Source organism: Panthera leo, chromosome F3 (genome assembly GCF_018350215.1).
Source record: "Panthera leo isolate Ple1 chromosome F3, P.leo_Ple1_pat1.1, whole genome shotgun sequence".
Classification (NCBI taxonomy): Eukaryota; Metazoa; Chordata; class Mammalia; order Carnivora; family Felidae; genus Panthera; species Panthera leo.
Genome location: NC_056696.1, coordinates 7,010,054 through 7,026,799, shown reverse-complemented (window position 1 = coordinate 7,026,799; position 16,746 = coordinate 7,010,054). Strand labels below are relative to the sequence as shown.

At 49.7% G+C, this 16,746-nt stretch overlaps 1 protein-coding gene and 1 non-coding gene across 7 annotated transcripts in view; both read left to right on the top strand.

Annotated features, from left to right (window-relative positions):
• The window catches only part of SDCCAG8 (SHH signaling and ciliogenesis regulator SDCCAG8), a 258,511-nt gene that overhangs the window by 226,218 nt on the left and 15,547 nt on the right, over positions 1-16,746 (top strand). The window contains exon 17 of one of the 6 annotated variants that reach the window (XM_042926495.1): positions 4,648-5,023. The exons of the other annotated variants lie outside the window; for them this stretch is intronic. Coding sequence (XP_042782429.1) covers positions 4,648-4,804 — 157 coding nt within the window. The 3' untranslated portion in view covers positions 4,805-5,023. Of the gene's footprint in view, positions 1-4,647; positions 5,024-16,746 lie in introns of those variants that run through there. 6 annotated transcript variants of the gene reach the window in all.
• Positions 3,034-3,198, top strand: LOC122212523. Its single transcript, XR_006199199.1, has one exon. It is a non-coding gene; the product is annotated as a U1 spliceosomal RNA (small nuclear RNA).

The window sequence follows — 16,746 nt, the reverse complement described above, 5'->3', positions numbered from 1 at the left end:
TCATTTCGTCTGAGACCATTTGGAAAAGCCATTTAAACACCAAATGCAGGATGCACAAATCTATACAAATCTATGCCCCCTTCTTCAGTTGGCAAAGCCAAAGGTCTTTGGTTGTTCGTTTTGGGGCCCCTAATTAGCACCCAAAGAGGCAATTTCTGAGGCTGTGATGAAGATAGTCATAGCTAGCTGTGAGGTCTGGCCACAGGGGCTACTGAAATATATTAGATACTGGCCATCCCCTCAAAGAGGTCACGCCCAATGGGCCTACACTAGACCTTTGCACACGGGAGAAAGAAAGCAGAGAATCATGGGAGTGAGAACACGAATATAAAATAAAGTTTCCTAACAATCTTGTGAGATGGACAGGTGGGACATGTATGGTAAAAATTACATTTTACTTTGAAGTCATCTGGTTAGAGAGAGGCTAAATATCACCAAACTCCCATGGCTGATAGGCTGAGAATCAGACCCTTTCCTACTTAGTGTCTCTGAGAGTCATCATAGGGAAGGGTAGTTAAGAACGTGCCTTCTGAACCCAGATGGCACGGCTTCAAATACCTGCTCTGCCCTCTTCTGTGCTGTGTGATTTGGGACGAGCTACTTAACGTGGGCCTAAACATCTCCATCCATAAAATTATGACAGTTGTGTTACGTATCTCATGGGGTTAAGAGGATTGCACGAATTATTACACAAATGTTCAGAGCAGTGCCTGGCACACAGCAAGGACTCAATAAACGTTAGCTATGTGCATTGCCACAGCGCTCAGCACAGGGAGCAACATGTACAACCTGTAATCAGAGCTCGTGAACATTAAATAGGTCTTCCCTCCACCTTTAGCGAAGTTAGAATGAAACAGGGTTTTTGTTCTCGTGCTATAACCCAGGACTACTGCAGCCCTTGCAATTAATGAAGGACAGAACGTTCACAATGTCGGCCTCTGGGGAGTACTGTCAGGGGGACGGACGGTTAATATTCAGGTCTCCACCCCTGACAGATCAGAAGTGCCGCCTCATAACGACGCATTCCAGAATACTCTAGAGAGGCCTTTGAGACTCATCTCCTTTAGGTTTGAAAGCGTGGGGGCACTTGGTGCTTATACAGCGCTAACTTCCAAGTAACACATCTCCGTTCACAGTCTATTAAGCTCAGACCCTCCTGGAAACTGCTTTTGACTGTTGACTGGAAATGTGACCAAAGATTAATGAATTTGGAAGCACTGAAGTGATAGAAAAGGTATTTGTTTGTTTGCTTGGTTGCTTGGTTAAAATCCTATTCTGTTTTGAACTGAGTTGGAGTCAGCGGTGAAATTAGGAAGCTGGGGGATCCAGTGATTTTGGAAATCAGTCCAGGTCCAATCAGGCGAGGGGGATGCGAGGAGGGAGAGAGCAGAGGCCGGACAAAAACCCACCCCAGATTACAGCCCCCAGACCCCACTGGCCCAGAAGCCAGAGGAGAGTCTCGGGGACACCTCGGGGCTTTGTGTGGGGGGGGGGGGAGCTGTCTGCTTGGGCACATATGTGCACCAAACCTCCCTTTGCTCCATGCCAGCATCTGATCAGCAGCCTCCAAATGTTCTAGCATCCCCAGCAGATCATTTTGATTCAGAAGCCTTCTATTGACAGTTAACTTTTATTGAAAGACTATTGTCTTGATAAGAAATTTCTGACAACTTCAGTGATGTTGGATTCCAAATATATAATGACAGCTCTGATGGTGTGTGTTTGTGTGTGTGATGCATTCAAATGCTCTAAGGAAAACTGCTCTAATTTTTCACTGCGCTGGAGGGGGCACCCAGCGTTCAGGCTCTGTGCAAGTGCACATAAACACACATGATACTTGAACCACGGACCCTATAGAATTTACTAGCATACATGGAAATTCGTTGAGGACCAAGTTGTTTTTTGTTTTGTTTTGTTTTGCTAGGAGACTGTCTTGTCAAATGTCCAGTAGCTTTTAGTTAAGTTCCACCCAAGGACAATGTGGTATGGACAAAGGAGCACCAGATCTTAAACAGAGAAATCTGGCTTTCAGTCCTGTCTTAGCTATTTTATAGCTGCCGTGGGGATCGTGGGTTTAGATGACAGACCTGGGATTGTGTTCTAGCTCTCCACTTACTATGTGAATAAGGCAAGATATCAGGGGCATCTCTGGGCCTCACTTTCTTGTCCATAAAATGAGGATCACAATAGTAGCCATAATACCTTCTTGAAAAGGTTGCTAATAATGACTTACAAATAACTGGAAAAACACTTAGCACAGTCACTGCACATAGAAGACTCTCAATTAATAATAATAATAATAATAATACCTCATACTGTTTATTGCTTTAGTTATGTTATTATGGAATCTTAATTGCCTCGTTCATTTGAAAGAAGCAGCACTTCGTATATTCGGGGCCGTTTTCAGAGTTAGGTGCGCTCGTGTATGTGAAAGCACTGTGCATATGCTCTGAAGTACTTTTTTAATGTTTATTTATTTGTTTTGAGAGAGAGAAAGCCAGCATGAGCGGGGGAGGGGCAAAAAGAGAGGGGGAGAGAGAGAGAACCCCAAGCAGAGAATCCTGACACGGGGCTCCATCCCACGACCGTGAGATCATGACCTGAGCCGAAATCAAGGGTCAGACACTCACCTGACTGAGCCCCCCAGGCGCCCCTGAAACACTTTATTAAAAATAATAATGACGATGATGATTGTACTTTCACTTAGTGAGGATCTCTAAGGGCCAGGCATTTTACATGCTGTCTCTAACTCTCCAAGTAGTCCTGGGAGGTAGTAGAATCATTTTATATTGGAAATGAAACAGGCTTAGAAGAATTTGCCTGGGACCATGCTCAGATTTCAACGTAGATTTTTTTCTTTTAATTCAAAGTCGTCATTCTACATAGCTGCATCTCAATGGTAACAAAGCAATTGTTAATAATAGGTTATTGTTCCTGTTGATAATAGAATCAGGCTCCCAGCATCTAGTCTGTGTAATCATTGAGTAGTATAACCTGCACTGCATGTATTTTATATTAAAACATATGATTTTTATACTTACCTGGCAAAGGAGATACCACGATCAGCGAAGGTGGTTTTCCCAGGGCGAGGCTTATCCATTGCACTCCGGATGTGTTGACCCCTGCGATTTCCCCAAATGTGGGAAACTTGACTGCACAATTTGTGGTAGTGGGTGACTGCATTCGCGCTTTCCCCTAGGGGGGACAAATGTATGAATTTGACAAAATGCATTGAACACACACTCACAGACTTACGTGTGTATCCACCCATGAAGCCCGAGGCTATGGAGGAAGTTTCAGAAAGGAGGAACCTGTCGGCAAGATCTAGGCAGTGGCCTTGTGGTTGGAAAACACGTGCTATCCCCACATCCCCAAGGGGAATAATTTGAAGGGCATACTTTTTGAATGGCTAAGTTCTGATACTTTCATTATAATATTCAATGCTTTCTTAGTCACTCCTCATGTTTTTGCATTTCAGTTACATGAATTTTCATTCACATTGTAGATTACAAGTAAATGGAATTTACAGTTTGGTGCCCCCGTCAGCATACTAATTTGAACTAGTTTATTGCTCACCAGCTGACAGTGGTCTGCTCAGGTGGGCAGCCTGGAACCCGGGCATATCCTGAGGGGACGTGTCTGTGCAGAACACCTGGAGCCTACTGGACTTCATGAGATCTGCATGGCTTTGGCAGTTACTTTTTTTTTTTAATTTTTTAATGTTTATTTATTTTTGAGAGAGAGTGAGAGACAGAGAGACAGAGCACTAGTGGGGGAGGGACAGAGAGAGAGATGCAGAATCTGAAGCAGGCCCCGAGCTGTCAGCACAGAGCCCCACACAGGGCTCGAACCTACGAACCATGAGATCATGGCCTGAGCCAAAGTCAGATGCCTAATCAAGTGAGCCACCCAGGCTCCCTGGGGTTCAGCAATTCCTCACTGCAGGTTTGCTGAAGTTTTGCTTTTTCTTTTCTTTTTTTTTTTTTTTGCTAACCCTTTCTAAGCCTCAGTCTCCACAATCTATTAAATCAAAATAATAGTGCCTGACTACTTAGAGTTTCCAAGCAGATAAAGGGATATTTCATTTAACGTCCTCAGCACTTAACACGGCATCCTTTTCCACCCTTCTTTGACTTCTGAAAGAAAAAAAAAGGGTCTACTTTTGCAACAATGGAATATTCGGTTTGCTTTTTTTACCATCCCTCATTTGCACGGACTTGGAAAACCATGCGTGGTCAACCAACACATGGATCAAACAAATTTACAAGGAGATCAGAAATGGCTTTTCACCTGTGACTGAGTGGTGCCACCAGTGGGGGTGTCCCATCTGCAAGAGGGCTCTCTGCACCAGTCCGGAGGGAATATCCCAGCTGTCCCTATGTTACAGAGGCTAGACCAACTGCCCCTCACCCCCACTCTGCAGATTTTTGCTCCTGAAGCTGAGCGCCCTGGCCTCGATCACTCACATGTGTCTGCCAGGTTTAACTTTTAGTTTGTCTAAAAGTTAGTCTTTCTGATTCCTGGCCTGATAAAATATTTTAGAATACTTTCCCAGTCCCGCTCCCCTCCCCCGTCCCCCACCGCTCTAAGTTACAAATGGCCAGATTTCAGTCATCAGGAGAGTCGAATGTATTATTTTTTTTGCAGCCTGTCTTTCTGGGGGCCGGATTCCAAGGAGGCAGCCCGTGGGCTCACAGGCCAGGAGAGCCAGGATTTCAACAGCGTCAACAATCTTTGCTCATCATACGGAAAAGCAGTGTGTCAGTGCCGGCTCATTAGCATACAGCCGCGCCGTGCTTGCTAACAAAGCAGGCTCTGGGTATCTGCTGGTTTCTCAGATTGTCGGTCTTCCTTGACCAAAAAGAAGAGGAGAAATAGCTTCAGGCAAGGGTGCCGTCCCTCTCCCGCGGCCAGAAAGCCTCCCAAGGATTCCCAGAGGGAGAGCTTTGAAGTGGTTTTCAAGTAATCAAGCTCTTGGGAAAAGGAGACCAGCCACCCTTTGTTTTTCTAATCTTGTTCTGAATCACGACAGGCAAATAAATCGCCATGTTGTCGAGTTAAAAATGAGCGAGCCCCGAATAATTCCCGATCATCCCTTTAACAGTTCTGTTTAGTTAGCAGGCTTCAAAAGAAAGAACTATATATGGGCAGAGGTACGCCTGCGTGCCCCGCGCGGTCTGTCTCCCGATCCCTCTTTTGTTAGGGGGATGGAGGGGAAGGAGAAACTTACAAGCAGATGTGCTGCTAGATCTACAGGCTTCTGCCAACCATATGGCATCTTAAAGAAAGATGGTTGGAGCGTCTGGATTAGCAAAGAGTCGGGATGGGAAGCCATGTGTCGTGTTGGTACAGGCAGTTGTTTGAGCTCTCTCTAAATGGCTTCAGGAGATTGTGTAATGGAACAAATGGTCCTGGGAGCCCGGGAACAGCCTTGCCGCTGCTGGATAGGCAGTCGGCCCTCGGGCGGGAGCTGTTTCCCTTTTTCCTCCCCCCTTGTGGCCTCTCCTTCTTTTAGTGTTCTTCCAACTCCGAGAATGGACTCAGAACTTTTCCACTTAGAATTTCGCCCTGGGCTCTCTCCGCCTGGATGTCTGCCTGAACTCTCTCCTCTCCCTTGAACCTGGAAGTGAACGCTGGGGTCCTGCTCCAGGTCCCCTCCTGCGGTCCCTGCAGGGTTCCGGGCCGACAGAGGCCTTTCCCAGCTCCCCGGGAGGTGTTCTCCCACCACAACTTCCAGAAACCCCAAGAGATGAAAAATCTTTAATCCCTTAATGGGTCAGCTCAGAGTTTTATGTGGTCCCAGGTGTTGACCACCTGAGACGTGCGTGCCCCTTCACCCTTTTGGATCTCACGTGTGCCACTTAAAAGCAAATTGTACTAATTCCATAGCAGTGAATTCTTTGGTCTTTTGGGTCATGCCTGCCATTAACTGAGCAGGACTCCATTCCCTGATACGAAATGCAAATATAAGTTCAAGACTTGAGACACTGCGATACTGGCACCGTGTGGGCAGTATTTCATCTGGGGTCACGTTCTCTGTCCGTTCTTGTTTTGAGAAACTGAGGCAGAAGGGACACCTTCCAGCCAGAGCAAATCTTTGGAGCTGTTCTCTTGGCCAAGCTCTTTGGACACTTCAGCTGCGTTCTGGGGCAAACAGATCTTTCTTTGTGACGATGCAATGCCTTTTGCTGCTAGCAAGTTGGGTCGGCCTCCTCAAGGGAATGGGTGACCCACCCCCAGGCGCCATGATGTATCAGATGCCCTGATGTATCATGCATTGTGGTCCACGGGAGGCACGATGAGTAGCTGAGGCAGTGAAAGAACTGGCTGATTTATCTGACCACGTTATCAAAGCAGCAGCCAGTCGGGTCAGTGGGAGTCTCTTGTGGGTGCCTGGTTTGTGCTGCGTGCCATGGGAGCAGAGAGCACTGAACAGCAGCATCTCCTTTAGGGTTTGAGCTCGCTCCCCCCCCACCCCCCCACCCCGCCCCATCACAGGCAGTGAGCCCAACTGCCCCAGAGAATGGGAGCAAATAAGAAGTGAGAGCCCAGGTTAAAAGTGAATGACCTCCCCCCCACCTCAAGAAATGAAACGTAGAGCGTGTGCAGGACTGGGCTGGCAGTGGGAAGGAAGAAAACAGCGTCCCAAAATCTGAATATGTCTTCAAACTGTCATTGTTTTTATGTACTTGTGGCTGAGGCAGATGATTTTCACTGTCTGACACAAGGTCATCTGAGAATCACTTGGAGATCATTACCAATTTCTTTCATAAATAACTCCTTTCTGCAAGGATACCAATGTCACCCAGTTATTTCAGATGAGGTGCTATTTCATTTTTGTGAATTCTTTGTATTAAAAAATTATTCGTGGGGCGCCTGAGTAGCTCAGTCAGTTGAGCATCCGACTCCCTCTCAGGTCATGATCTCACGGTTCGTGAGTTCAAGCCCCGCATCGGGCTCTGTGCTGACATGACAGCTGGGAGTCTGGAGCCTGCTTTGGATTCTGTGTCCCTCTCTCTGTCCCTCCCCTGCTCGCTCTCTCTTTGTCTCTCTCAAAAATACACATTAAAACATTTCAGAAAAATTATTTGTATCTCATAGACACAGGTTTAAAACACATTACTTTGACCCCCACCCCCAGGGCTCATTTCATGCTGAACATGGGGCGGAGGTGGGGGGCAGTGGGGGAAGTATAATTTTGATTGTTATCTCCCAATTGGAAGAAATTACCACTTTAATCCTTTATACCATCCAAGTGTACATGGTCCCAAATTTGTCAGCATTAGAATTTCTTGAAACAATGCAATTAAACTGCAACATATTTCCTAACATTCTTAATTAAGACAGTAACTGAAAAATGTAGATTAACAGAAGTTACTGTTTTTATCAACACATTTTCTTTCTTTCCCGCCACCATCACATCCCCCTCCCCCATCCCTTTTTCTTTTCCTTTTTTTTTTTTTTTTTTTTTTGCTTTAAATGTCTGATGTCAGTTTCGTCCACATGTACATTATGCACATGGCACCGAAGAAACAAAGTAAAAAATTCTCTTTTAATTCTGAGCTGCATGCCCAACGCCACATGCACTGTCTGTTACATGTCGCTTCTTATGAGGTTCATGCTGGGAGTTTCTTTTTAAAGGCAAAGTGTTTCTGAAGGAAAGAGTTCAGGTTGCGCAGATTGTGTTAGAAAAACCTCACTCTCTCCGAGTGGAATTAATATACTGATTGTTCCGTGCAGGCTCAAACTGGCAATGTGTGCAAAAGTTCAAGAGTATCTGGGAGTGGAAATATGGAGGAGAATTTGAGAGAGTGAGCGCACACAAAGAGATGGGAAGTGTTGCTGGAAAGTGAAATTAATGGTAACTTTGTAAGCAGGCAGAGGGAATGTAAGTATGAACAACTGTGCAGTAAAGGGTCCTCAGGCTTAGAACATTTGTGCGGAATCAGAAAGCCCTGATTCTCATGGCGCATTTTAGGATAGGTCATGAAAACCAGTTGGGTTATTGGAGGACAATGGGGGCGCGGATAAAGCGCTGTCACACCCAGCACCTTTTAACTCGCATTTCTTTGAGGTCTTCAGGTGTTGGGCCCTTTCAATTGGGTCACAGGAGAAGCTTAATCACTAACCCAGAAACCGAAGCGGGCCGTAATGGTGCTTCGGCCTGTCAGCCAATATTTTTTTCCTGGTGTCCAGGATGATCCACAAACGGTGAACGTTTGGTTTACACGTAAGGAATTAAAAGGTAAGAAAAGCCAGTAACAATCACGCGGCACCTTTCCCATCACAAGGAAACTTTTCCCGCACTGCTCCCCAGGGAGAAGGAGACGGGGACGGGAGCTTGGAGTTAATGAGCCTTTCGCCCATCTCCTTCGACTGCCACGTCGGCTTAATCCTCGCCGTCCGCCACAGCCCGGAGCCCCGCGGGCCCCGCGGAGCCGCCCCGGCCGCCCGGCAGGTGCAGGCGCCTTCCCGGGACCCCCCTCCCGCGGGCAGCCGCGGCGCAGCCCAGAGGTCGGGGCGAGCGGCCGCGCGGCCCGGGGGTTGGGGCGGGGGGGGGGGGGGGGGGCGTCGGCGGGCGCGGTGGGGGGCCGGAGCCGGGCGCCTCCCCGCCCGCCGCGGGAGGGGCCGCCCGCAGCCCCGGGCGCGCTCGGAGGCGGCCTGAGAGCAGGTGCAGGGGCGCGGCGGGCGCGCTCGCAAGTGGCCAGCGCGCGGCGGGAGGCGGGCTGCATCCCCGGGGCTCGTCCTGAGCGAGCACCACCGCTCCCCGCTCCCGTCGACGGGATTTTCACTGCAAGTCTGAGATGGAGCCTTTCATTGGCGGCATCTAGGAAAAGGTGGGGGGGGGGGGGGAGGCGAGGCGGGGGGGAGACGACCACTACCTTCTGTTTGGCAGCTGCTCGTCTCTAAAGCAGGACACTGTCTCCGGGGATGGTTTAGGGCAGGTCCTCCCGTGGCCGTGAGCTCAGGTCAGGGCTTGGGAGGACGTCAGTATTGTGCGCCCACACCTCTCAAAATGCTGCTCTGCGGCCTGTGGGGAGAGACACTAGCAGGGTCCCCAGCCTCCCGTCACCGCCCAGCGCCGCCCCAGGCCTGGCTGTTGGTCCTGTAGCCCCTCACCGCCTATTGTCATCGCCTGGGAGGGTGTTACTGCCACTGCATCACAACCACCAGGACCTGGCCTAGAGAGTAAATACTGGATGGATGATTTAGCATGCCTGGGGGTTCTTCTTAAAATCTGGGCACTGCTGCCCACAGGGGATTCCTAGTCTACACAGCAGAAGCTCCCCGGGCGTGGGGGCCATGACCGGAACCGTGGTGGCAGTGCTGGGAAGGCCTCGGCATCAACACTGAGCCCACTGCTGGGGCCCTCACTTGGCCCGTGGGAGCAGCCTTCAGGAAGCCTGTCCTTCCCTCTCTTTTCTGTTCCTCTCATTCAGGAACTCTTAATTGAGGAAGGATGTCTCCTTTGCTCTGTTTGGAACACTGACCAAGTGCTGTAGAGACAGAGCCCCTGACCCTCTCCGCCATCCTGTAGTGACACCTCCCTGCTCTCTGAACCCAATCCTGTTTCCCCTGCTCTCTCAAAGACTGCACACCTTGGACACAGAGATGGCTTCTGCTTGGAGCACCCCAAGGTTGATTGATGACCGGAGGCAGTGGTGGCCTTCCTTAATCCAGAGCAGTCTTAATACGTCTTCTCTCCCTGCCGCCCACCTCAAGGCCACCGTGGTTTCCTGAGCTGCGTGGGGCACTTTGTTTACTTGTGCTCCTTTTACAAAATAGAGGAAGGAGTATTGGAAGCCTAGTCTGGTTCTCTTGCCACTTTTAAAATTCAGAATTTCACAACCCAAACGTTAAAGTGTTGATAATTGGTTCCTTCTGCCCCCCACGACGGCGTGGAACTGGGCGAGGTTAGGACTCTTGTGCTGCCCGAGTTCCCCGGAAAGGAAGTGGGCAGGCCTCTGCCGGACCTTCTAGCTGGAAGAGCTCTGCCACCGTATTATCCCAACGCCCATCACTGTGTGGAGGACCCCCTTTTACTAAATGATTTATTACTCTTAGCAGAATTCCTTTGGCTGCAGATTTTATTTCTGAGTCACTCTGTTCAGCTCAATTGGTCGCCTTCAGTTACCGTGGCAACCAGCAGATGGGGTTCTTTGACAAGGGTCAGCAGGGAGGCTGCCTCAGTATAGACTATAGAGGGAAGAGGAGCTAAATAAAAAGCTTTCGGCACTGACAGTTCTGTAGCGGATGGCCAGGAGTACTTATCAAATTACTTGCATTAAAACCTAATTAAGATGTGTGCCAGTAAGGGTGCCGTAGTGATTGGACCTGGTTACTGAGCTGCCGTGGGCCCACTCTGACTCGATCACACCTCTGTGACCAATTTGCCGACCTCGAGGATGGTTGAACACGAAGAAGACAGAGGGCAAGCTCACTCCAGTGTGGATCTGCTACACTCCAGGACACTCAGACCCTCTGGGAGCGCCTGGGGGACCTCACTGGCCCCGAATCTTTGTGCTAACACCACACTGCTGCAGTCACTCCGGAGGGCATCTGAACAGGCCCCTCGTGCGTTCTCATAGTGCCACATCTGCTTTTAAGACTATACTTGCTTTAGTTGCAAATAGTATTCGTCAAAATAAAACTGATCTCTTAGTTGTTCCAGATACAGGGTACTAGATAGACATGCTGTCTAAGCACAAAGGATCTTTTCTGTAGGGAGGAAAGGGACATTTTCCGGTCAGTTGACAAAATTAGAAATCAGTAGGTTAGATAAAGGTATTTTGTCACTGTTCCAAGTCAATGTAGTTGATAATATACTATGGTACATGGGAGTGTCTTTATCATTAGGATTTACACACTGAGGTCTGGGTGCCCGCAAATTACTGTCAGATGGCTCTGAAAACAATAAAAAATATACAGGGGCGCCTGGGTGGCTCCGTCGGTTAAGCGTCCGACTTCGGCTCAGGTCATGATCTTGCGGTCCGTGAGTTCAAGCCCCGCGTCAGGCTCTGTGCTGACAGCTCAGAGCCTGGAGCCTGTTTCAGATTCTGTGTCTCCCTCTTTCTCTGAGCCTCCCCTGTTCATGCTCTCTCTGTCTCTCTCTCTCTCTCTCTCTCTCTCTCTGTCTCAAGAAAATATAAACGTTAAAAATTTAAAAAAAATTAAAAATAAATAAATAAAAAATATACATATCCATTGTGTGTGTGTGTGTGTGTGTGTGTGTGTGGAGAGAGGAGAATAATAAATGGGTTAAGTGATAACAGGTAAATTTGGATAAAGGGTATGCGGGTATTCTTTGTACTATTCTTACAACTTTTTGTAAGTATGATATTATTTTCTTTTTTTGATAGTATTTTCAAATAAAGTTTTGTTTTATTTTTTATTTTTAGGAAAATTTTTAATGTTTATTTTTTATTTTTTATTGAAAACATTTTTTTAATGTTTATTTATTTTTGAAGGAGAGAGAGAGAGAGAGACAGAGCCTGAGCGGGGGAGGGGCAGAGAGAGCTGGAGACACAGAATCCGAAGCAGGCTCCGGGCTCCGAGCTGTCAGCACAGAGCCTGACGCGGGGCTCGAACTCACCGACTGCGAGATCATGACCTGAGCCGAAATCAAGAGTCGGACTCTTACCCGACTGAGCCACCAGGCGCCCCCCAAATAAATGCTTTTTAACAAGGGGATGCTTCCACTGAGGTTTAGGTAGAGGGTGGTAGGAGAGGCATCTGGGGTGCTCTGCTGGTGCTGCTAAATGGCCTCGAGCCGCATGTGGCCTGGACTCTCCTCTGCAGCAATCGTGAGACCCGACCGTCTTCATCCCTCCGTCCCGTTCCCTGTTGCACAGTGGGGCTGTGCTCCCCATGACTGCTTTTGCCTTAACGAGAGCGGGCTACAGGTGACCGTGGCTGGAGGCAAACCGTCTCCTAGGTTCTTTAGAGTTTAAGGTTCCTGACGGTCGGCTCCTGCCCCTCCTGTTCCTGGTTGCAGGATCCTTTCTCCCTGCCAGGCCCTCCGAGGGGATCAGGAGCTCAGCCCGTGTCACATGGCACTTTCTCTCTCGGATGACAAGGCAGTGATGCAGCAGATGTTCTCAGTGTTCTGTGCCGAAGCTGAGGCTCATTTCCAGCCTGTCTTAAGCAGCTGGTCTGTGAGAGCGCCAGGTGACACCACCCGAGGCCTCGGGGGTGCGGCGGCCTGGGGAGCTGGCCCCCAGCAAGCTCCCCAAATGAGTCTCTGGAGCCCTGGGCCTCCCGCATCTGCGTCCTTCGTGCCAGCACCAGTCCGGACTAGGTTGGCATCCAGACTGAGGAGTCTGCAAACCGGTCGGGGACGAGATAACAGAAACGGGGCTTCTAAACTTTTAGGGCAATCGGTGCAGGAGTGTTTTTATTGTCTTTCGCAGAACTATCAGTCCGCAGCGGAGTGCAGTTAAAAAGGAACAAAAGCAAAGCCAGAACTGGCGATCCCCCTGAGCCGGGTGGAGGAGTACTGGCCCAGGGGCTCCCCCACCCCGGCCTCAGAGAATGACTGTGCCTCCAGCCCCCACTAGGTCCCCCAGTGGGTCACCTTTCTCAAGATCCTTGCCTAAAATCCTTTTTTTTTTTTCTTTTTTAAGTATGAAATAGAAGGCCTTTTTCAAAAGGATTCTGAGATGCTTCCAAGAACACTGGATTTGGAGTCAAGAAACATGGGTTTCATTCTTAGATTTACTACCCACAAGCTGTGTGACCACCGGCCACCGGTTCACCATAATGGGCTGGACTGGATGACCTCTGAGGTGCCCCTCAGCTCTCACATGACTTCATCAGGTGCTCCTTTTGCAGAGAAGAGCAGGGGTCTCTCCCTCAATCGCTGCCCCTAAGCAGTGCCTGCCCCCCGCCTATGCTGATTGGAAATTTAAGAGAGTGAAAAATTAAAGGGTGCAGGAACATACATCTCCTTTGCTGGAAAGGTCAACTCTCCCCAGAATGGCACAATCTTTAGAATGAACGACTCAATTACGATCACTGTCGAACAGGCTGGATTTGGGCAAAGGAAATTAAAAGGCAGAGCAGCCATTGAAACTGCCTTCATGTTCTATGTGAGGATAACCGGCCGGAATGTGTTCCAGATGCCTAAGCACGTGGCTTATTCTCGCTGACACTGTATGACGTTAATGAGATGGGATTACGTAAACTGTGGCGAGTGATGTTCAGGTATTGGAGAAAAGCGTACAACTTTAAGTTAATATGGCTTATTCGCTGAAATTAACTCCCTAGAGCAAGTTTTCAGGGTAATTGGGCTTTGGAACTTCAACTTGGGCAACCCGTGTTATTAGGACTAGAGTGGACCGCAGGGTTTGAGGATGGGAACACAGATTGTATGGTCACAGCGCCATGGACGCGTGGAGCTGGAAGAGAAGGCTATCATCCTGCAGCCCCGGGGCCAGCAAACTTTCTTTCCAAAGGGTCAGGCTGTCCACATTTTAGGCTCAGTTGCAGCTCCTCAACTGGGCTGTTACAGGGCAAAGCAGTCATAGACAATATGGGAAGGAGGAGCGTAGCTGTGTTTCAGTCAGTGTATTTCAGGGCTGAAACTGAACGTCATGGAGCGTTCACATCAAAGTATTCTTTTTCTTTTTTGTTTTTACATTTGTCATTCGAAAATAGAAAAAGCATCCTTAGCTTGCAGATTGTGCAAAAACAGGCAGTGGCCCAGGGTGGGGTGTGGCCTGGGGGTGTGAAGTGTGCTGACCCCTGCTTCTAGCTTATTGTCTCATTTCACATGTGAGGAAACTGACACTCGATGTGACCACGTTGCTTTGCTTAACTTATGACTGACGTCCAAGCCTGGGGGTAGACCATGATAGTTTTCGTTTGGACAGTTGGCTGTTTTGAGGATCAGAGTTGGAGCCAGGGGGAGAAATTTTTCTCCAGCAGAACTCATGTTGTATGTGTGACTGGTATTGTGAATTATCTCATGCCAGTGGTTCTTACCCTTGAGAATGTACCAGAATCACCCAGAGGGCTTAGGAAAACATACACCGCTGGGCCCCACCGTCCCCGGAGTTGCTGATTCAGGAGGTCTGGAGTTATTGTTTTCTCAGTTTTAGAAATGGAGAACCCGAGGTTGACTGAGACCAAGCCTCTCGCCCCAGCAGAATAGGTAGTTCGTGGTAGGATTTTGAAGCCATGTCTGAACATCCAAGTACAGCTGGCACTCATGCATCTGTTCTGGGATCTTTTAAGTTAGTGGCGAATTTCGATAGCATACTTCAAATTATTTAATGTATATTTTATGCCCTTTCAAAGTTATTACATCTGAAGGCATGCTTATACTATAGACAAGAAATTACAGGTCTCTTTGGTGTAAATAGTGTCCATTGGAAAGTAGTTTGTTCATTCTGATGTATTTACCCAGCACAGTCTATATGGCAGGCACCTTGCTGAGTGCTGGAGATGGAGAGATGAACAAGACCCCATTCCTGTCTTCTGGGAACCCGAGTTCAGTGACAGTGGCAGACAAGCCACGACTGAGAACAGGACCGTAGCGGGGTAACCAGGGCAGCTGGCTGCGGAAAGAGGGGATAGTTTAGGAACCAGTCTCCAGAGCCGGGCGTCTGAGCCCTGTGGACGGAAAGGGCAAGGGAGGAGGTGGCAAGGCGGCCTCAGAGCCAGGCGACCAGAGGTGGGCCCGCCCACAAGAGAGACACGCACAGCGAGGAGCAGGCCACTGTGACCCAGTCATCCTGGCTCTTACCCTGCTGGTGGCCTGAGTTAGGAGGGCAGGCGACCGACTTCTGTGCCTCCCTTTTCTCCTGCCCCCGACGATGCGGACGAGAGTAATACCTACCGCTTGCTCTTGTTAGGGGGACCACTCCCTGGGAACAGTAGAGACGTGATTGCATATTTTACAGTCAAGCATTTGCACTTTTTACATCCATATGTTGGTTGAAAAATGTTCATTTCCATGACGAGGCCCCTGTCCCTGTGAAATTGTGGGTCTGAGCATTTGAGAATACTTCTCTAAGAAGGGGAGGCACATCTTTACCGTAGCCAGAGTGATCAAAGGAAGGGGTTCTGGTCTGAAAACATTTTAGGTTAAAAGACATTTGCCCTCCTTCCCAAACCAAAGGCAAAACAACACAAAAAGAGAAAGGAAAAAAAAAATAAACCCAAACAAAAAAAAACACCCCACAGTAGTCAGTAGGAAGCTCCTGGGTGAAACTATTGAGCGAAACTCAAACCTCTAATCAAGAACACATACATTTATGGGGACATCGGCCCCCTCTGGAGGAAGAAGGGGGCCGGCCTGGAGAAAACCACATGGGAAAGCAGCCCATGGTGTTGGTACCAGGTTCACAAGTGTTCATTTGGTTATTATACCTCATAGCGTATTTATACACTGCATATATTTTGTATGTATCACATACAACATAAAAAAATTTAAATATATGTATTCACTCGCTTTCACAGTATTCATGGCAAACGAGTGTCTGAAGCACAGGACCAGAGCTGGCAGCTTGCACCGCTTCTGTTTTGCATAAGATTGTACCCAGCCCACTCAGCTCCTATAAAGTTGTTTTGTATTTTATCACTTGCTCCATCTTATCCTGAAGTCTTGCATATTTAAAAAAAAAAAAAAAATGCCGCTTCTGATCATGGCTGCGGGTGTGGCGCAGGGGATCGTCCAGGCCCAGCGTGGGTACAAGCCACCCATATCCGATCTGCATCCTGGGCTTCAGAAACCCAGGCCCGCTTGTTCCGATGGCAGCTGTGGCCCCACCCGCCTGTACCTCCCCGGAGCCTTTGCACCTCGAGCCCGTGCCCCTGTTGACGGCTCTTCTCCCTCGACAGGCCCGCTTCTGCCCAGTGGCGGTGGCTGGGCACCGGCAGGTCCGTAAGGAAACGGGCCTGGCCCCGGCCGTCAGGATGGAGAGCCCAGCCTGGGGCGCAGAGTGGCCCGGAGGGGCCCTTCCTCGCTGCCCTCAAGGGCAGGGGGCACCAGCTGCCTCACGGGGAGGCCCGGCCTGGCCGTGGCTCCGCTGGGTGCCATGACAGCACAGTGCAGATGCCAAGTGTGTCCCGGGGGCACCTGGCAGGAGCGGAATGGGTGCCCGGTCCAGAGATGAGAGGCAGGCACTGGGTATGGACGTACAAGTTAGGAACCGGGCTCCGAAATCTGTGCCCGCGTGGGGAGCCCGCGTGTGGCTTGCAGGCTGTCGGGGGCCCCTTCTCACCGGAGGGGCTGCTGCCGAGGCAGACTCCAGAGCAGGCCTGGTGAGGGCCGCTCCACTCCCTCCTCCAGTTACGTCGTGCCTTGTGCAGGAAGCAACCCAAAACAGGGGACCCAGACAGAACGAGAAACTGCAGCCTCTCAGGCCGTGAAGCTGAGACGTGAGCGTTGAGAATGCTCAGCCCTGTGAAGATCCGGGGGGAGGGAGGGTCCCGTTCCAGGCCCAGGGGACCTCCAGGGCCAAGAACATGAGAGGAAAAGCAGCAGGGTATGTGGGTGGCTGGAGTGCACGAGTCCCACAGGGCCAGGAAGGGCGAGATCATCCAAAGGGGAAGGAAGTCAGGGCGTCCAGGTCTCCGTGAGAAGGTGCGCCCTGTGCCCGGCCCTTGGGTGCCGGCTCCCCCACAACCATGCTGTCGCCTGGCTTCTTTTCTCAACAAACATGTGTGCCCTCTAACTGAGGCAGAGTGTGAAGGCTGCTGGGCAGGGGCTTCCCCTGCTCATCTCTCTGCCCTCTTGCCTCG